At 34.7% G+C, this 23,294-nt stretch overlaps 1 protein-coding gene across 1 annotated transcript in view; it reads right to left on the minus strand.

Moving 5' to 3' along the window:
* The window catches only part of TINAG (tubulointerstitial nephritis antigen), a 99,350-nt gene that overhangs the window by 70,482 nt on the left and 5,574 nt on the right, over positions 1 to 23,294 (minus strand). The window contains exons 2-3 of the mRNA XM_049776915.1: positions 18,774 to 18,837; positions 353 to 442 (exon numbers count right to left, since the gene is read on the minus strand). Of these exons, the coding sequence (XP_049632872.1) occupies positions 353 to 442; positions 18,774 to 18,837 (154 nt within the window). The remainder of the gene's footprint in view (positions 1 to 352; positions 443 to 18,773; positions 18,838 to 23,294) is intronic.

Consider the following 23,294-nt stretch of genomic DNA (forward strand, 5'->3'; position numbering starts at 1 on the left):
GCTAAAGGAACAGATCGTTTGAACAAATCCATTCATTTTGTATGCTTCCTAATTTTCCCTGAATACTTGCCCTAAGCAGAGCTCTCTTTACTCATTTCACTCACACCATGACAAGATCTGTTCTAGACTATTTAAGACCATATCCTATATTTCTTTGTGATATACAGATTTTAATATTAATTACTTAATGTTCATCTTCATGCAATTCACCTTTGCACATCTTTTTTTACTGTTTAATTTCTTGCCCACTCACATATATATGATGATCATTTAGAAGTAAATATCTAGGATATAGTTAAAACCTAAGAAATACCTAGGAGTGCCCAAATCCACAAAAAGAAAGATTTCTTACCCATAATCTCCTGTATTGACATGTTCTATTAATTCTGGCTGAACAAGGCATATATTCTGGGAACATATCCACTGTTGTCCTAAGCATGTGCTGTAAATATTTAAAAATAAAAGAATTTTATAATTAATGGAGTACATGTCTAAAAATTTTTATCCAGCAGAGCAAACTGTTACTGTATAAAACATAGTTTGATTAGTTTGCAATAAACAGTTTTATTTTAACAGAAATACATTACAATGCATATCCTATTATATTATATTTTCTTATATGTTTTATACAATTAAAAATTAAGCACTTTGTTCACAAATTTTATTTGGTTCATTTTAATTCAAAGTATGTATAACATCCTTAAATAGTGAACTTTTCCTGACATCAGTGTCCCTAGTATAGCTCTGACCCAACCACCCCATCAGCCAATGGGGCAGGCATTTTATTAATCTCTTTCTCTCTCTTTCATCTTATATCTCTCTTGTTTTTTGAAAAAGTGGATTGTATTACTGCCACTGAAGGGGTACCACGCATATTGCTTTAGCCATTTTTAGCACTCAATTTTTGTACAGAATAGTTCCAACTATCATTTGCTACCTTAACTGCATTTACCAATCACTGTGGCAAGCTTCCTACCATAGATCTTGTGGCTCTGATCTCTATTGTCTCTGAATATTATTACAATATTATCCATTATTTTTCTTATATTCCACAAGTGAGTGAAATTATTCTATATTTATTTATTCCCTCTGACACATTTCACTCAGCATTATAATCTCTATAGTTCATGTATAAGCAAATTTCATGACTTCATTTTTTTCAAAAAGATGTGCAGTATTCCATTGTGCATATGTAAAACTGCTTATTTATTCACTCATCTGTTCTTTGGCATTTGGGTTGTTTTCAGTCTCAGATTATTTTAAATAGCCTTGCAATGAACACAGGAATGCATAGGGCTTTTCTCTATAGTAATTTGGGGAACCTAGGTTATATCGCTAGGAGTGCTATTGCTGGTCCATATAATCATATGGAAGCTCAATATCTAGTTTTCTGAGGAATATCAATATTTTTTCCAAAAGGGCTGGGAGACTCTACATAATCCCTAGCAGTGAATTAGAGTCTCTTCATGCATGCCAGCACTGGTTGTTCTTGTGTTTTGTGATGTGTGCCAATCTCTGTGGTATGAGATGACATCTCATTATTGTTTTGATTTACATTTTCCTAATGGTCAGTAATGTGAAGCATCTTTTATGTGTCTTTTGGCCACCTGTATTTTTCTTTGAGGAAATGTATGTTCATTTCTTTTCCCCATTTTAGGATGGGGTTAGATGCTTTTTTCTTCTTGCTAAGTTCTATCAGTGCCTTCTGTTTGTTTGGTTTCTGGGGGGGCACACCCAGTGATGCTCAGGGGTTATTCCTGGCTACACACTCAGATATCGCTCCTGGCATGCGGGACCATATGGGTTACTGGGGATGGAACCATCCTGGGTCAGCTGCATGCAAAGCAAATACCCCACCACTGTGCTGTGACTCTGGCCCCTATCAGTGAGTTTTATATCTTAGATATTAACCACTTATCTGATGGGTATTGGTTGAATAGCTTTCTGATTCTGTGGGTAATCTTTGTATCCTAGTCAGTGTTTCCTTTTTGAGTACAGAATCTTCTAAGTTTAATGCACTACCAATTGTATGTTTTGCTTCCACTTGCTTGTCCAGTGGTGTTTCATCTTTGAAGAAGATGTCATGTAATATTTTACATACATTTTTCTCTATGTAGCTCATGTTTTTAGCTATGATATCAAGGCATTTAATCTATTTTTATAGGTCTTTGTGAGTTGTGTAAAAGAGTTTTTGTTCAATTTTTCAGGTAGTATACCAGTTTTTCTAATACCACATTTTTAAGTGGTATACCCAGATCTACTTTGTTGTTTTTTTAATGATCATAGAAACAGAGGGGCCAGTCTCAGAATATTATAACTTTTCCACTGATCTGATAATCTGTTTTTAATCTAATGATATGCTGTTTTACCACTACTAATTTATACTAAAATTTGAAGTTGGAGAAATTTATGCCTCCATTTTTATTTCCTCTCAAGAATTTATTTAGTTATTCATATTCATTTATTTTTCCAAATGATTTTCAAGAAAGTTTCTTCCACTTTCTTGAAAAATGTCATGGGTATTCTTATAGGGGTCGCATTACATTTGTACAATGTTTTAGGAGGTATTACAATTTTAATTGTATTACCCTCCTAACCCTGAGCATAATATATGTTTACATTTTCTTGCACTCTCTATTTCTTAAAGCAGTGTTTCATAGTTTTCTTTGTATAGGTCCATCATACTTGGTGTTAAGTCGACTCAGAATTACTTGATTTTCTGAGGCAAAATTGTGAATGCAATTGTTTCTTAAGGTCACTTTCTTCTTTTTATTATATAAAAAACCATTGGATTTTTGTGTGCTCTTGTAGCCTTCAATTTTACTATAAAATTTATTGTTTCTAAAACATTTTGATAGATTCTTTAGAATTTTCTAAGTATATCATATCTTCTTCAAGCAATGAGATATTTATTCTCCCCTTTTCTATTTGGATGCCCTTGATAGTTTTTTGTGCCTAATTTATACAGGAAGTATATGCACTACTATATTAAATAGAAATGGTGAGAGGGAGCAAAATTATTTCAGGCCAGATCTAAGAAAGGCTCTTATGTTTTCTTCATTGAGTATGTAATGTTTCCGATAAATAGCTTTGATAAAATTGAGAAATAATCCTTTATTTCCCTTCATATTGAAAGTTTTTATCATGAAAAGGTGCAGGGGCCTTGTTAAATTCTTTCTCTGCATCTATTAATATTATCATATAAATTTTTATTTTTCTTTGATTAATATTGTTATGATATTTAATGACTTGCATACGGTAAACCATTCTTGCATGTCTGGGATGAATCCTACATGGTCATATGATCACAATGTATAATATTTTTGATGCTATATTGAATTCTACTTGATAGCATTTTTTGAGGATATTTTTAACTTTATTCATGAGGGACATCAGCCTATAGCTCTCTCTCTTTTTTCCCATCTATTTTTTATTTCTGTATCTTGGTGATGTTAGATTCATAGAAACTATTTGGGAGTGTTTTTGTTTTCTCAATTTACTAAATATTCCTGAGTATAGGCACTAGGTTCTCTTTAGAGGTTTAATAGAATTTACTAGTAAATAGATCTGGGCCTGAGTTCTTGTTTTTTAGGAAGCATTTATATTATCATTTCAATTTCATCAGCAATGATAGGTCTGTGCAAATATTCCAGATCATCTTGGTTCAATATTGGTAGGTTATAGCAGTTCAACGACTTATATATTTCATACAGGATCTCTTGTTTTATGGCATAAAAATACTCAAAGTAGGCCTGCTCACTGCTGGTAAATGCCATTAAAAAGGGCTGCAACAGACACAATCACTGTGGGTTTTAAGACCAACCTCCCACACAGAAGCCCCTGTTGAAGCTATATCAGTGGCTGTAAGCTAGAAACATCCAAGCAGGATGAAGTCAGAAGAGCACAGCTGTTCTATTTTGCTTTTAGTTGGTAGGCATTTTCTACCCAGTGAAATCCAACATAACATGTAGAAAAATCTCACTACAAGCATGACAATGGGGAAATAATTCAGGCCAACACCAGGCATAGAGAATAAAGATGGCAGCTCTGATTACCTGAAAATGCCACCACTGATTAGCCTCTCAGAAAAGGAATTGAGATAAGAAATATGGAGGATCCTCAGAGAAATCAAAGAAATCATAGATTGAGCTGAACAGAGCACAAATAAGAATTAAGATAAGAAGATAGAAATCAGGAAACTTGAAACTGAAATAACAGGTCTGAAAAATTTAGTAGACAAAATAGAAATTCAATGGAAAACCTATAAACAGAGTAATAGCTGCTGAGTATATAATCAGCTGCTGGAAGATAAAGATGCATAACAACAGAAGAGATTGGACATGAACCCTAAAGCAAATAATCAAACAATAAAAAAAGTACTTGAAGAATGTGAACAGATGAAAATAGAAGTCTTTGATAAACTCAAGAGAAACAACAAAATAATCATTGGAGTCACAGGCCCAGGGAGAAAACTCCCAGGAAGAATCAACAGTCAAAGTCATAAATACACAGAAATACTCAGAGATAAATATGGCATAAACACAAATCCAGCATGCTAAAAAGGACGAGATAAAAGAGATCCAAAGGAAAGGAATCCAAGACACATCCTAATCACAATGACAAATCACAAAAATAGGGATAGAATAATGAAAGCAGCAAGGTCAAAAGGAAAATTACATTTAAAGGAAAATCCTTAACATTTACATAGACCAGTCACAAGAACCCTCAAGGCCAAAGTCAGTGGTGGGATATATATAGTGACAAAACTCAATGAAATGAATGCTTCGCTCAGTAAAGTGCACACAAAAAGAATCACATTCAGGTTTTAAGGAAGTACACATAGTTTAACAGATAAACAACAGCTCAGAAACTTTACAGAAGCAAAACCAGCTTTAAAAAAAAGCCCTGAAAGGTCTATTTTAAGAGAAGACATACCAAACTTCTACACAAAAATGATACTAAATACCATGACAATTATCTCTCTCAATGTTAATGGACTAAATGCACCAGTTAAGAGACAAAGAGTGGCTGAATGGATCAAAAAGCTGAATTCAAAGTTCTGCTATCTATAAGAAAAACACCTGAATAATCAGAACAAACAGATTCAAAATCAAAGGTTGGAGGAAAATCATCAAAGCAAACAACTCCCTTATAAAAGGTGGAGTGGCCATATTAGTATTAGAAGACATAAACTTTAAACTCAATAAAGTTATAAGGGACAAAGATGGACATATCATACTAATCAAGGGAGATCTACAACAGGAAAAAATCACACTCATAAACATATATGCAATCAATGACAGACCAGCAAAATATTTAATATAATTATTGACAAATCTGAAAGAAGATATCAATAGCAACACAATAACAGTGGAAGACCTCAACACTGCCTTGTCACCCTTTGATAGTTCAATAAGGCTAAAACCCAGCAAGAATATACTAGCTCTGAAAAGAGAAATGGAATAAAGTGGACTAGTAGATATATATTATAATACATACTTTATATATAATACTATAATATATATTATAGTCATATATAATATATATTATATATTGCTCACCGCCCTCCAAAAACAGTATACACAATTCTTTTTTTTTTTTTTTGAGGGGGGTCACACCCGGCAGTGCTCAGGGGTTTTTCCTGGCTCTGTGCTCAGAAATTGTTTCTGGCAGGCACGGGGGACCATATGGGATGCCGGGATTCAAACCGATGACCTCCTGCATGAAAGGCAAATGCCTTACATCCATGCTATCTCTCCGGCCCGTATACACAATTCTTATCCAATGATCATGGGTCATTCTCCAGGATTGACCACATGCTGGCCCATAAAGCACATCTCCATAAAATCATTTGTACATGCTAACTTCTCAGATCACAAAGCACTGAAATTAGATGTGAGCTACAAAGGGACACAGAAGACAAACTCTAACACTACAAAGGGACACAGAAGACAAACTTTAACACATGGATATTAAACAACTTACTGCTGAACAGCTAATGGGTCTGAGATGAAATCAAAGAGGAAATCAGTTTTCTAGAAACAAATGACACTGGAGATACAAATTATCAGAATTTATGGGACAAAGCAAAAGTGATAGTAAGAGAAAAATTTGTAGCTTTACAAGTCCACATCAGAAAGAAACAAGGGCCCTACATAAATAGCTTTATTAAACATCTTATAAAATTAAAAAGTGATCAACAAAAGGAACCAAAAATAGGTAAGGAGAAGGAAATAACAAAGCTTAAAGCAGAAATCAATGAAGTGGAAATTTAAAAACATTTAAATTATCAATGAAACAAATGTTGGTTCTTTGAAAAATAAACTAGATAAATAAGCCATTAGAAAAAATTTATAAAGAAAAGAAAAAAACTTAATAACTGAATAAAGAATAAAAAGGGGATATCAATAAGTTATTGCCGAGTTTCAAAGGGTAATCAGAGACTACTTTGAAAACATCTATGTCACAAATCTTAAGAACCTGGAAGAAATGGGTAAATTCTTGGGCTCATAATCTTCCACGATTAAACCAGGATAATCTAGTATATCTAAACAGACCCATCACTACTGAGGAAATTAAAATGGTAATCAAAAGTTTTCCCAAAAACAAAATCCCAGGCCCAGATGCATTCACTGACAAATTCTTTCAATCCTTTCAAGAGAAACTACTGCCAATACTTTTCAGGATCTTTCATGAAATTGAAAAAACAGAAACACTCTCAAGTAGTTTTTATGAAGCTAATATCACACAAAAAAGAAAACTACAGACCAATATCCCTGACGAACCCAGATGTAAAGATACTCAACAAAATCCTGGCAAATAGAATCCAACACCTCATCAAGATGATCATACATCATGACCAAGTATGTTTAATTCAAGGAATGCAAGCATGATTCAACATCAGTAAATCAATCAACATAATATACCGTATTAACAAAAAACCCATATAATCATATCAATAGATGCAGAGAAAGCATTACATATGTTCCAACACCCATCTTTGATAAAAAAAAAAACATTCATCAAGATGTAAATGGAAGGAACTATTCTCAACATAGTTAAGGCCATCTACCAAAAGCTAATGTCAATTATTCTCAATGGAGATGAACTAAAAGCCTTTCCTCTAAAATATGGTACGATACAAGGCTGCCCTCTTTCACCACTCCTATTTAACATAATGCTGGAAGTTTGTGCAATAGAGATTAGGCAAGAAAAAAAGTTAAAGGGCTTTCAGATGGAAAGGAAGAAGTCAATCTCTCACTCTGACTTGATACTACATATAGAAAACCTTAATAAGGCTGCAAATGGCCCTCCATACAACATTTTGTGGCCCTGCCCTAGAGAAATATTTTTCTGGTTTTTTTTGTTTTGTTTTAGTTGTTTGGGTCACACCCCCCAATGTTCAAGGATTACTACTGACTTTGCACTCAAGGATCACCCCGACTTTGCCTCCTGCGGCCCCCAGATAAATTGAGTTTGAGACCCCTAAAACTTCCAGATTTATATAGCAAGTTGCAGGTTACAAAATGAAAAAGCAAAAATTTATGGCCTTCTTGTACACAAATAATAAAAGCAATTAAATGGACATTAAAAACAATCTCACTCATAACAATGAGATACCATCTCACGCCACAGAGACTGGCACACATCACAAAGAACAAGAATAATCTTTGTTGGTGAGGATGTGGGGAGAAAGGGACCCTCATTCACTGCTGGAGTCCAGCCGTTATGGGAAACAATATAGAGATTTCTCAAAATCTAAAATTTGAGTTTCCATATGTCCAGCAATACTAGGAATTACCCTAGGAACACAAAAATGCCTTCCTCATACCTATATTCATTGTAGCTATTTACAATAGCCAGAATATGGAAACAATTAAGATTTCAATGGCTAAAATAATTGTGGTACATATACACAATGGAGTATTTTGCAGCTATCAAGAGAGATGAAGTCATGAGATTTTCCTATAGATTTATGGATATGAAACTATTATGCTGAATGAAATAAGTTAATGGGAGTGAGATATACACAGAATATTATCACTCAACTATGGGTTTTAAGAAAAATGACATTATGTAATCATGCTCAGAGAAAATAGATGAGAGGACTGCCTCATGATATGAAGCTTACCACAAAGAGTGGTGAGTGCAGTTAGAGAAATAACCACAATAACAACTATCATGACAATTTTAATTAGTGAGAGAATTAGAAAGTCTGTATGGAATACAGGTGGGGGGGGGAGGGATTACTCCCAATGGAGTAGGAATGTTGCACTGGTGAAGGGGGATGCTCTTTTTTGATCGAAACCCAACTACAATCAAGTTTGTAATAATGGTGCTTAAATAAAAATATAAATAAAAAATTAAAATACTCAAAATAATTATGATTTCCTTTGAATTTCTATAGTATCTATTTACCTCCCCCTTTTCATTTCTGGTTAGTTTTATTAATTATCTGCATCTCTGTCTTTGTGTGTCTTGCTAATGGTTTCTGAATTTAATTTATTTTTTATAGCATCAACCCTTGCTTTCATTGATCTTTTGGATTATTTCGTGGCTTTCTATTTTATTGCTTTCGCTGTTTTATTATTTCCTTCCTTCTATATATTTTCAGTTTATTTTGTTGCTGGTTTTCCAATTTGTGAAGCTGTGCCATTAATATATGTAGGACCTTAATTCCTTTCTGATTTATGCTCAGGTGTTGTTGCTCTTGTCTATGCATTCAGAAATCACTAGTGGCTTGGGGACCATTAATGGACATTGGGAATCTAACCACTGTCCGTCCTAGCCTAGCGCAAGCAAGGCAGATGCCTTACCACTTGTGCCACTGCTCTAAATTTTCCTCTTATTACTGTTTTTGCTGTGCCCAACAAGTTCTTATAATTTGTGTCGTCATTTTATTGTGTCTTCAATTGTATTACAAGGATCTTTAGATTTCTTTTTTATTTCATCTCTGGTTGTTTATTAATGAGTTTTTTTAATTTTCATGTGTTGAATTTGTTTCTTTGTGTTTGTTTGTAATTCACTTCTATTTTTAGTGCATCATGATCAGAGAAGATGGTTATTACAATTTTTATCCTCTTGATTTTATGGATCAAGTATTATTGCCTAGATTGTGGTCTGTCTTGGAGGTTATCCCATGTACATTGGAGAAGTTTGTGTAACTAGCATTTAGGAATAAAAACCAATATATACATATATACTAAGCCACACTCTTCCATTTATCTTTCCAAACCAGTATATTCTTGCTGAGTTTTAACCTGGTTGATCTATCCAGGTTGACAGGGCAGTGTTGAAGTTTTCCACTATTATTTTATTGCCACTGATGTCTTTATTCAAGTTTCTTATCATGATTAATAAAAATGTCATTCTCTGTTTTTTATAACATTTAAAGCCTGAATTTTGTTTAATATTATATTAGAATGAGCAACCTAGGGGCCAGAGAGATAGCATGGAGGTAAGGCATTTGCCTTTCATGCAGAAGGATGGTGGTTCGAATCCCGGCATCCCATATAGTGCCCTGTGCCTGCCAGGGGCAATTTCTGAGCATAGAGCCAGGAGCAACCCCTGAACACTGCCGGGTGTGACCCAAAAACCAAAATAAATAAATAAATAAATAAATGAACACCCTAGTTTTTAATGGGAGTGTTTGCTTGAAGGATTTTCTTGCATTTTCGAAATTGTGTTCTAATAATTCAGATGTGTTCTTGCAGGCAAAATAATATTAAATTTAATTTTATGATCCTTCTTGCCATGCTATCTTAATTGTTGCATTTAGTCCACTGAAATTGAGAAATATAATTTTCATTTTCTACATGACCTACAATAAGTATTATCTTATTGTAGGAGTTTGGTGCTTTATTGGTCTGTCTTTTCTTAGGGTATACCCTTTAGCTCTTCTGTTAAGATTGGTTTTAAGTGTCTAGTGATTTTGAGTTGTTGTTTATCCATGAAGCTTTGTATCATTCCTTTAAACCTGATGAAAATCTGGTTGGGTAAAGAATTTGGTTATGCATTTATTTCTTTGAGTTTATTTTTTTTTACTATATTTACTACTACCTTCAGGCCTGGGGAGTTGCTTGTAATAAATCTGCTGTAAATCTTGTTTGCTTTTTTATATGTAATTTCCCTTTTTAATTTTGCAGCTTTCAGTATTCTTTATTTTTCAGGAAATATCAGCTTTATTTATGCCCTGGCCAACATGTGTATGGCCTATCATAACCATTTACACTGGATTCCTAATCAGCCCTGCATTGTACCTTCTCTCAGCCATCTCTCCTCCAGCTTTCAGTATTCTAACTATGGTTTCTGTCATTGTAATTAGGATGTTATTATATGTACTTTTTAGCAGGTATAGTTTGGGTGCTCCAAATTTGGGTTCAAGCATTATTCATTTAATGACCATCAGATAATAAGCTAATATCTAAGATATAAAAAGTACTGACAGAACTTAACAAGAATAAAACATCTAACCCCATCAAAATGGAGAGAAGAAATGAACAATTTTTTCAAAGAAGAAATACAAATGGCCAAAAGGCACATGAAAAAAATGCTCCACATCATTAATCATCAGGAAGATGTAAAACAACAATGAGGTACTACCTCATGCCACAGAAACTGGCACATATTACAAAGAACAATCAGTGCTGGCAAGGTTGTGGGGAGAAAGAAACTCTCAATCACTGCTGGTCAGAATGCTGTCTAGTCCAGCCTTTACAGAAACAATATGTATATTCCACAAAGAAAACTAAAAATTGAACTCCCTATGATCTAGCTATAGCACTCCTAGGGATATACCCTAGAAAACAAAAATAAAATTCAAAAATCCCCTTTTCATACATATATTCATTGTGACAGTATTTACAATAGCCAGAATCTGGAAACAACCAAGATTCCCTTCAACAGATAAATGGATAAGTAATGATGTGATTATATATATATATATATATACATACATACATACATACATACATACATACATACAATGGAATATTATGCAGCCATTAGAAGAGATAAAGTCATGGAATTTTCCTATACATGGATGTACATGGAATTTATAATGCTGAGTAAAATAAGTCAGAGGGTGAGACACAGAATAGTCCCACTAAACCATGGGTTTCAAGAAGAAAAAAATAAAGACATTATTGAAATAATTCCCAGAGATGAGGGCTGGAAGGATTGGCTCATGATATGAAGCTCACCACAAAGAGTGGTGAGTGCAGTTAGAGAAATAACTACACTGAGAACTATCATAACAATGTCTTGATTACAGGTGGTGGTGGGGGAGATGTGGAGTATTGATGATGGAAATGTTGCACTGGTGAAGAGGGGATGTTCTTTTTTTGACTGAAATATAACTACAATCATGTTTGTAATCACAGTGTTAACACTTGTTCTGCTGGTGAGTCTTTCCAGTGTGCATTTCATTTAACCTACCATGTTTTTCTGTCCAGATACTTTTGTTTGATGTGGTCTCATTTCTTATCTCATGTCCTCTGTAATTCCTCAGGCTGTCTAGTCCGTAGTTTGAGTTATTTGAATAGCTTTAATATTTCCTCTCTAAAATCCAGATCAGAGTTGTTAAATCGGTGGCTGGTGTTGGTGAGTTATCATAACTAGCCTCTTTAGTCAAAAATTGTGATGGTTCTGCATTGTTTTTCCACTGCAATCTTTGTAGTGTGGTACTGTTATTTTATGTGTTGTTTTGGGCTTCTTGACTAGAAAAACTGCATGGTCACAGTGGGAAAATGGCTCACTATTGACTGTCTTCTCTGGTGCGTGCTTGGGCCTAAGATTTCATCTTGTGTGAGGCTTCATCCACTGAGGGCTCCCATTCCTTGGAGGCAAGTCGACCCACCCATAAAAGGCAGAGCAAGAGGAGCGTGGCCGCGCACATAATTTAGCCAATGAATACCACCACAACACGTAGAAAAACCCATAATACAAGTGTGACCATGGGGAAACAATGCAGGCCAGCATCAGACATAGAGAATGAGAATGACAATTCTGATGACCAGAAAACGACCAACCAACTAATCAATTTCTCAGATAAGGAGTTTAGACAAGAAATATGGAAGATGTTCAAAGAACTCAAAGAAAACATGGATCGAGTTGAACAGAACACTAATAAGAACCAAGAAAATATGAAGACAGAAATCACAAAACTCCAAACTGAAATAACAGGTCAAATAACAGGCCTGAAAAACTCAATAAACTAATTAAATGACAAAATGAATACACTCTTTGAGAGGCTAACAAAAGCTGAGAATAGAATTGGTGCTGTGGAAGATGAGATAAATAACAACTCCATATAGTGGGAGAGATTGGGGAAAAAAAACTAAAGCAAATGAACAGACAATGGAAAAATTAGTCAAAGAATGGGAACAGATTAAAATAGAAGTCTATAATAAGCTCAACAGACACAACTTAAGAATCATTGGAGTACAAAGACCCAGGAAGAAAATTTCCAGGAAGAATCAACAGTCAAGAACATCATTATAGGGAAACTTCCAGAGCTAAAGAATATATGCGATCAAATTCTGCATGCCCGAAGCGACCCAGAAAAAATACCCCAAGACACATCCTAGTCACAATGAAAAATCCCACAGATAGAGACAGATATCTGAAAGCAGCAACATCAAAAAAAGAAATTACATTCAAGGGAACATCTTTGAGATTTACAGCAGACCTTTCACCAGAAACACTCAAGGCCAGAAAGCAGTGGTGGGACATAGTGACAAAACTCAATGAAATAAATGCTTCACCAAGAATACTGTACCCAGAAAAACTCACTTTCAGGTTTGACGATGAAATAAATGATTTCACAGACAAACAACAGCTCAGAAACTTTACAGACTCAAAACCAGTCTTAAGAGAAAAACTGAAAGACGTAATTTAAGACAAGACTGACCAAAAGACACACCAAATTTCGATATAAAGAGGGCATTAAATCCCAGGACAATTCTTTCTCTCAATATCAATCGACTAAATGCACCAGTTAAGGGACACAGAGTGGCGAAATGGATTAATAAACTCAATCCAACATTCTGCTGCCTACAAGAAATGCACCTGAATAGTCAGAACAAACATAGACTCAAAATAAAATGGGAGAAAAATTATCCAAGCAAACAACACACATAAAAAAGCCTGGAGTGGCCATACTAATATCAGATGATGCAAATTTTATACTCAGGAAAGTTGTAAGGAACAAAGATGGACATTTTCTATTAATCAAGGGATATGTAGAGCAGGAAGAAATCACTCTCTTAAACATATATGCACCAAATGAGGGGCCAGCAAAATATTTAATACAATTATTGACAAATCTAAAAAATAATATCAATAACAACAAAATAATTGTGGGGGAACTTAACATGCTTTGTCAACACTGGATAGGTCAACCGGACTGAAACCCAACAAGAATATACTTACTAGACCTGAGAAGAGAAATGGAAGAAAGAGGCCTAGTAAATATATATAGGACACACCAACCCAGAAACCTAGATACACATTCTTCTCCAATGTACATGGGACATTCTCCAGGATAGACTACATGCTGGCACATAAAACATACCTCCATAATATCAAGAAGATAGAAATTTTGTAGGCTACCTTTGCTGACCACAGGCTCTGAAATTATATGTGAATTCCAAAGGGACTCAGAAGAAAAACATTAACACCTGGAAGTTAAATAGCTTCATAATGAATAACCAGTGGGTCCGAGATAAATCAAAAAGGAGATCAAAACTATCCTGGAAACAAATGATAATAAAGACACAAATGATCAGTATTTATGGGACACAGCAAAAGCAGTACTAAGACGAAAATTTATAGCTTTGCAAGCACACATTAGGAAGGAAGAAGGGGCATACCTGAATAGCTTAATGACGCAGCTCATCGAATTAGAAAGTGCTCAACAAAAGGACCCAAAAATAGGGAGACAGAAGGAAATAACAAAGCTGAGAGCAGAAATCAATGAAGTGGAAACCCAAAAAACAATCCAAAAGATCAACGAAAGCAGAAGTTGGTTCTTTGAAAAACTAAACAATGTTGATAGAACACTGGCAAAACTAACAAAGAAAGATGGACAGAAGCTTGATACCTCGTATTAGGAATGAAAAAGGAGAGATCACTACTGATATGACAGAGATTCAAAGGGTAATCAGAAACTACTTTGAGAAACTCTATGCCACTATAAATGAGAGCCTGGAAGAAATGGATAAATTCTTGGACTCTTATAGTCTTCCATGGTTGAATGAAGAGGATGTAGCATATCTAAACACCCCCATCACTATTAATAAAATTAAAATGGTAATCAAATATCTTCCCAAAGACAAAAGCCCAGGCCCAGATGGATTCACTAATGAATTCTTTGAAACTTTCCAAGAACTACTACTAATCCTGGCAAGACTCTTAATGAAATTGAAAAAATGGGAACACTTCCAAATAGCTTTTATGAAGCCAACATCACCTTGATACCTAAACCAGACAGAGAGGCTACCAAAAAAGAAAATTACAGACCAATAACATTGATGAATGCAGATGCAAAGATCCTCAACAAAATCCTGGAAAATAGGATTCAATGCCTCATCAAGAAGATCATTCAGTATGATCAAGTAGGTTTCATCCCAGGAATGCAAGTATGATTTAACATCTGTAAATCTATCAACATCATACACAACATCAGTAACAAGAAAAATAAAAGTCACATAATCATATCAACAGATGCAGAGAAAGCATTTGATAAGGTCCAGCACCCATTCTTGATCAAAACTCTCAGCAAGATGGGAATGAAAGGAACCTTTCTCAATATAGTTAAGGCCATCTACCACAAGCCAGTGGCAAATATTATCCTCAATGGAGAAAAACTAAGAGCCTTCCCTCTAAATTCTGGCACAAGACAAGGCTGTCCTCTCTCACCACTCCTATTCAACATAGCACTGGAAGTACTCGCTATAGCGATCAGGCAAGAAAAAGATATCAAGAGAATCCAGATAGGAAGGCAGAAGTCAAGCTCTCACTGTTTGCAGATGACATGATACTCTACTTAGAAAAACCTAAAAACTCTACCAAAAAGCTTCTAGAAACAATAGACTCATATAGCAAGGTGGCAGGCTACAAAATTAACACAAAAATCAATGGCCTTTGTATACACCAATAGTAATAAGGATGAAATGGACATTAAGAAAACAACCCCATTCACAATAGTGCCACACAAACTCAAATATCTTGGAATCAACCTGACTAAAAATGTGAAGGACCTATACAAAGAAAACTATAAAACTCTCCTCCAAGAAATAAGAGAGGACATGTGGAAATGGAAACACGTACCCTGCTCATGGATTGGCAGGACTAATATCATCAAAATGGCATTACTCCCCAAAGCATTGTACAGATTTAATGCGATCCCTCTAAAGATACCCGTGACATTCTTCAAAGAAGTGGATCAGGCACTTTTGAAATTTATTTGGAATAATAAACACCCTAGAATAGCTAAAGCAATCATTGGGAAAAAAGAATATGGGAGGAATTACTTTCCCCAACTTTAAACTTTACTACAACGTAATAGTTATCAAAACAGCATGGTATTGGAATAAAGACAGGCCCTCAGATCAGTGGAATAGGCTTGAATACTCAGAGAATGTTCCCCAGGCATACAATCACCCAATTTTTATAAAGGAGCAAGAAATCCTAAATGGAGCAAAGAAAGCCTCTTCAACAGGTGGTTGAATAGTTGGCACAACTGGCTAGACACTTGCAAAAAATTGAACTCAGACCCCCAGCTAACATCATGTACGAAGGTAAAATACAAATGGATTAAAGACCTCGATATCAGACCCGAAACCATAAGATATATAGAACAACACATAGGCAAAACACTCCAGGATATTGAGACTACAGGCATCTTCAAGGAGGAAACTGCACTCTCCAAGTGAAAGCAGAGATTAACAGATGGGAATATATTAAGCTGAAAAGCTTCTGCACCTCAAAGGAAATAGTGCCCAGGATACAAGAGCCACCCACTGAGTGGGAGAAACTATTCACCCAATACCCATCAGATACGGGGCTAATCTCCAAAATATACAAGGCACTGACAGAACTTTACAAGAAAAAAAATATGTAATCCCATCAAAAAATGGGGAGAAGAAGTGGATAGACACTTTGACAAAGAAGAAATACAAATGGCCAAAAGACACATGAAATAAATGCTTCACATCACTAATAATCAGGGAGATGCAAGTAAAAGCAACTATGAGGTACCACCTAACACCACAGAGATTGGCACACATCCCAAAGAATGAGAACAAACAGTGTTGGCGGGGATGTGGAGAGAAAGGAACTTTTATCCACTGCTGGTGGGAATGCCGACTAGTTTAACCTTAATGGAAAACGATATGGATATTCCTCCAAAAACTGGAAATTGAGCTCCCTTACGATGCAGCTATACCACTCCTAGGAATGTACCCTAGGAACACAAAAATACAATACAAAAATCCCTTCCTTACACCTATATTCATTGCAGCACTATTTACTATAGCAAAACCCTGGAATCAACCAAGATGCCCTTCAACAGACGAATGACTAAAGAAACTGTGGTACATATACACAATGGAATATTATGCATTCGCCAGGAGAGATGAAGTCATGAAATTTTCCTATACATGGATGTACATGGAATCTATTATGCTGACTGAAATAAGTCAGAGAGAGAGAGAGAGAGAGAGAGAGAGAGAGAGAGAGAGAGAGAGAGAGAGAAGAAAGATATAGAATGGTCTCAGTCATCTATGGGTTTTAAAAAAAAATGAAAGACATTCTTGAAATAATAAGTTTTAGACAGAAAGAGAGAAGGGTTGGAAGTTACAGCTCACCTCATGAAGCTCACCACAAACAGGGATGAGTTTAGTTAGAGAAAAACTACCTTTTAAACTATTCTAATAATTAGAATGTATAAGGGAAATAGAAAGCCTGTCTAGAGTACAGGTGGGGCTTGGGTGGGGAGGAGGGAGATTTGGGACATTGGTGATGGGAATGTTACACTGGTGATAGGTGGTGTTCTTTACATGACTGAAACCCAAACACAATCATGTATGTAATCAAGGTGTTTAAATAAAATATAAAAATATAAAATATGAAATGTGATTATTCATGGAGAGCTATGGAGAGTATGATGATACATGAAATGAGTCAGAGGAAGATAGACATATAATGATCATACTCATTTTCAAGATATATAAAAGCATAGTATGAAAATAAAACCCAAAGATATAAAATAATTGGTGGTGAAGTTGGGACTGAAAAGGGACCACTGTGACAATAATAGTTGAAAATTACCACTTTAGTAAAAACTGGGTGTTGAATGGATGTGTATATATATTATATATTATATGTATTATATATGTATATGTATATATTATATATGTATATGTATTATATATGTATATATAATACACTTTCCATAACAGTATTGCAAAACACATTGCCAAAAATGAGGGGGGAAGGTGTCACGGCATGCGTAAAATTTTAGGCAAGCACAGCCCACCATATGTATCCCCAGATTTTCCTGGTGGGGAGAAATGAAATAACCCCCACGGGGTTCCTCAAAAGGCCTGCTGAACCCCTTTTTCCCTTGCATGGATAGTTGAGGAATTCTTGAAGAGAAAAATTAATATTTGGTATTATATTTTCTGTCATTATTTGGCTATCTCTCATTTTTAAAATCTCAGGCAAAATTGTGGCCCTAATCAAATAATTTGGCTCAGAAATTCCAGTAACAAAGATTACTAAGAGAACTCCTTTTCTGGATAATATTTAGCCCTAAAAGCAAAGACGATGTTTTTTCCTTTTTTCAAATATGTCCTTGCAGCTGCAGTTTCTGGTAATCTAGGGTAAGTCAGAAAGCAGACCCTAAACTACTGACTCTCCTTAGAAAAAGGAAACCACACCTAACCACACCCAAGGCAATTTGACTCTTCCTTTACGTGACCTCTAAAACAATAGAGCCCAGCTCATTGAAGACCATGTTCCTAGATATTTTCTACTCCCTAGTAATCCCTGATTTTGCATTTGAAATAAGCTTGCAAGAGCTGCCTTGACTTATAACGTTCTCTTTTATAAATCAGAATCCTTACAATTCACACCCATAGCTTAAGCATTGTCACTGTTAAACTTTGCTTTGTGATTATAAATACTCTTCTCTATGCCTATGATGGTTTTTCCCCCCTTAAGAGCCCCCTGCTTAAAGATTAAACTTGTCACACTCCTGCCAGAAGATATGTTGACCCCACATACTCTGTGTGTGGTTTCATTATTTCATATTTTCTATTTGGCCGCTTATGTTACCCGTTTTCCTCTCATGAAGGATTTGCTCCCCACTAGAGATGCTGAGTTGCAAGACACCTGCAGCAGGAAGGAAAGAGAAGAAAAGTGTAATATAGGAGGGCTAGAGGGGAGATACAGAAAGAAAGAGAGAAAGAAAGAAAAGAAAAGTGCCATAGAGGAAAGTTCCAGGGGACAGGGGAGTGAAGACAGAGAGAAATGGGAAATTGGTGGTGGGACTGGAACACTGGTGAAGGAATGGGTATTGGAACAGTTTATGATTAAAATTTAACTATCAGCAAATTTTTAATTATCTCACTAGTATTTGATAAAACAATTTGAAAAGTTACAATAATGTGCTCTTATGCATTTAGATACAGGCCTTGTTTCATAAGTACCTCTTTTATTGGAGAAAAGCATACACAAAGAATAAGTAACATTCAATTTAAATTCATTACCAGGAATTGCAGTTTTCTTTAATGGTTAACCCTTCTTCATAATGTTGTCCATTTCTAAGGCAACCTGTAAATAAAACATGTAAAACTTAAAAATATTAAATTAAGTAAGACAACCAATTAACATAATAGGTATTCAAACTGTTATTAGTTTTTTTCGGTATGCATAAATATTGTTTTGATCCAATTCAAAATCATATTTTGTCAAAATTTATATATCAAATTCTTCTGTATGAATTTTATGAGTTATTATTTTTAAATTGAATATTATATTTTAACACAGAAGAGTTATTGCACATTACAGATTACTAAGAAATTATTTCCTAACCATCCTTAAAATATGTGTTTAGGAGTTGGAGTAAGTAAGGGCTTTTGTTATACATAGACAAATGGATTTGATACACAGAAACACCTATGGTTTCAAACATTATCAGGAATGATACTTGAGTTTTGAGTCAGGAGTACCTCATAAGTATCAACAACAGGTGTGTACCACAAGAAAAAATGTCTTTATGTCATTTCTTATTTAATCAAGTCATATAATAAATATAATTATGTTTATATTTAAAAACACATTTTCAAACAAAACATAAAGCTATTCCATTGAATTTAGCTTACAAAGATAAATATTACTTAGTCTATCAGTATTGGTTTAAGAGAAAAGTTCATAAGTCCTTTTGTATTTTAACCCAATTTTTTTAACTACTAACTTATATACATTGCTAATTTACCAGGCTATTTAACTGCTCAAAAGAAATCAATAATGCATTATCATGAAAATTATATGATCCTTATATAGCTCTGGAGTTACAAATTAAACTCTGTTTAGCATATGATTTATATAAATTTGAAATTCATATTAAATTTACAAAAGATAAAATTTCATTACTTTGTGAGGCAAAAATTTTTGGCAGAAACATATAATTTATAAATCACAATGAAGCCTAATAAGTTTTCACTTTTACTCATAAAATATTAAGAGAAAATATATACATGTGGGGAAAGTTTCAAGGGCCTAATTATATACCAGCCACAATATTACAAAACACATCTAAAAAATTAGTTATAGTTGGGGCCAAGAGATAGTACATCAAGTAAGGCTCTTGCCTAGCACATAGTTGACCCATGTTCAGTTACCGGCATTCCATATGGTCCTATGAGTACCAGGAGTGCTTCCTCAGTGCAGAGCAAGTAATAAAAAAATTAATTAGTGTTCTATTTTTTAAATAAATATTTCTACAGAGGAAATGAAGCCAAAACTCAGGCCAAAAACACATACCTCACATACAAATTTCAATTCATTTCCCAACATTACATGCTTCCCTCTCTGTGAAAACCTAAATGATGGGAGGTCATACAGTTCTGTAAAGTGTGGATCAAATGGGCCCTGGACAATATCCCTGCATTGAGTTATCAGAGCATGTTGGCCAAGTATCACTGAAAATGGCTCCGGGATCCCTGAGCACTTCTTGGGAGCCCCCCAAAGTAATTATTTTTTACCAAATATATATTATATATACTATGGGGGGAAATCTCCAGCATGCATTATATTTTTTAAGTTTACAAGTTTTATAAATGAGAGGCCCGGAGAGATAGCACAGCAGCGTTTGCCTTGCAAGCAGCCGATCCAGGACTAAAGGTGGTTAGTTCAAATCCCGGTGTCCCATATGGTCCCCCGTGCCTACCAGGAGCTATTTCTGAGCAGACAGCCAGGAGTAACCCCTGAGCAACGCCAGGTTGTGGCCCAAAAACCAAAAAAAAAAAAACAAAAAACAAGTTTTATGAATGAAATCTAGTATTACGTATCCTCCTCTTTTCCAATTATGTTTGATATTTCAAAATTATAGGAAAGAAAAATCTATTTTGACTTTTTCATGGAAAAAATTCAAAATAAACAAATTTAACTTATTTTCAGGGAGCAGTGGTACATTAGATGGACTGAGGAACCTCACTGGCAATTCTTGGTCAACCTAGTTATTAGATAGTTGAATACAAGGGCCGAGAATCTGCTACTTGAGTCCTATGGTGTCAGGGATAGAAGGGCCTAAAAGGGTACAAGGAGCTCCTGGGTTGCATCAGGTTAACCATATAGTGCTGGCAATCAAACCTGGGCATACTATATCCCAGTCCCAGGACATAAATTTATATCAAATTCAGCTTAAGTTACTATCCAGCATCGTACAAATTTAATAGCTGAATTTGCACTCTATTTGCAACTTAAAGAGATACAAAATTTTTTATTACATAAGAAATCACAAAATTCATTTGATTAAAATTTTCATTCAAAGTCTAGAGAGGAACTTCTCTATTCTGAAAGAAGAATGAGGGACAAAAATCAAAACTGATCTAGTCAATACAATAAAATCTTTTCTACAGACTGAAATGAATTTAAAAAATCTATGTTCTTTCGCAGGATCTTCAGCTAATAATTTTAGTAAGGAGAATTTCTCACCAGACCTAGGCCATCATAAGTACAAATGCAATGCTATAGAAGTTTCATTTATATGTCTTGTATTTTAATATCAAAGTTCTTTATTATAAACCATGTTCTTTGTAATCTCACTTGAAAATTAACTTCTAAACAAAATCCATTTACGTAGAAACATAAATCTATCAAAATCTATCATTTACTTCATAGAATGGGTAATGTGTCTGCAACCTGTATATGTACACAAAATATAACCGACTTCTTTCCTGAATTCTTTTTTAAACCCCATACCTCCCTCTCTCCTTCACACAAATATTTAAGATAGAAAAAATATTTTAATTTTATCCTATAGAAACAATTGTGATCTACAAAGTCCTTCATAGTTGAATTTTAGATATATAATGAGTCAGAGCTCTTCGTATCACCAGTGTCAACCTCCTCCTACCAATGGACCCAGAGTGTATCTTATTATGCAAAACAGACATTTCAAAAAATAAAAAAAATACACTGCATCACACCCTGATTTTGTGGACTCAGAAAACAGTCCACATCAAATTTAGAATAAAATCATGATTGTTATAAGGCCATTCCCTGTCTCTTTCTGATTTCTGATCTCATCTCATATTTTGGGCTGGTATTCCCAGAGAAATGAAGACCTTAATATAAATGTTGAAGATAAAGCAAAGTGGGCAGGTAAAATACAGAAGTAAAGCCAATAGAACTTGGTCATGGATTGAAATTGGGGATAAGAAAACAGAAGAATTAAAGATGTCTTATCAGGTTTGAGCAATAAACAGTTGTTGAAGCTGTTACTCAAATAAATAATAGCTTGTATAGAGAATTCAAATTTGTCTGCTTTTCTATTTGATTATATCTAAATTAAAAAACATTCTTAATAACACCAAATTGAGTTTGCAGAACTCCAAGGTAAAGTCTGGTGTATGAATTTGAGAGAAGCAGCACAAGATTTTTAAAAGCATGGAGACTTAGTTTCTTTTGAGAAAGCACATCTAGGTAGAAGAAAGTCAGTTAAGACTGAGCTCATGACAAGGTAAAATTGGGAGGCAGTGCTCTCTTTTAAAAAGAATAAAATAGAGAATTCAGGATTGATAAATCTTGAAAGTAGGAGAATATTTAAAAGAATAGTAATGGCAAACTATAATGTACTACTGAGAGATCAAGAAAGAAAAGACAGTTATATAGATATACAATTTGCTGCATCAAATGATAAATACCCAGATAACATTTCGGGGTGGGGGGCACTCAGGGGTTACTCCTGGCCCTATGCTCAGAAATCGTTCCTGGCTTGGGGGACCATATGAGACATTGGGGGAATGAATTGTGTCCATCCTAGGCTAGTGCATGAAGGCAGACACCTTATTGCTTGTGCCACAATACAGGCCCCCTTTAACATTTTTATAGAAATGATACAGTGATAGAGAAGTCAAGAAGCAAAAGTATTCTTTATGATAGTTTACTATCGAAGTTAAAGCAAAATGATATATTAGATGGTTAAAGACATGGTATTAATAGATAGTCTTTTTTAAATCAGGGGTTACAAGGCACATTTCTTTAAACTGAGACAGAAAATGGGAGAAAGAGAGAGAAGGGGACAAAAATGATTGAAGTAGATGAATCAACCCAGTTGGTGGAAAGAATAAAAAAAATTCTTGTGGTTTAATGTTTTTTCAGTGTAATAAGTCTAATGTATCTAAGAGTAATTTAGTCAAGTTACAAATATAAGATCTTGATTACAGTAAAAGATAACAATGGTATAGAGAGAAAACTAGTTGGCTTATTCTTTTGAAAAGATGGTAATATGTTTACTTTCATCGTTATAGAGATTATTGCTGAAAGTGCTCAGGAAGGGGAAATGGTGAACATGTATTACCAGGAATAAAACTCAGAACCTGATACATTCCATATATATGTTCTCTGTATTATTTGAGCCACATGCTACTTCTGGTTTTTTTTTTCCTTTATTTGTTTGCCTTTTTTCTTTTGTGTGGTGGTGGTGGTGGGGTTTGCTACACTGTGCAGTGCTCCAGACATAATTCTGGCTCTATTATCAGGGTTTTCTTTTGAGAATGCTCATA

Source organism: Suncus etruscus, chromosome 7, assembly GCF_024139225.1.
Source record: "Suncus etruscus isolate mSunEtr1 chromosome 7, mSunEtr1.pri.cur, whole genome shotgun sequence".
NCBI classification, from domain to species: domain Eukaryota; kingdom Metazoa; phylum Chordata; class Mammalia; order Eulipotyphla; family Soricidae; genus Suncus; species Suncus etruscus.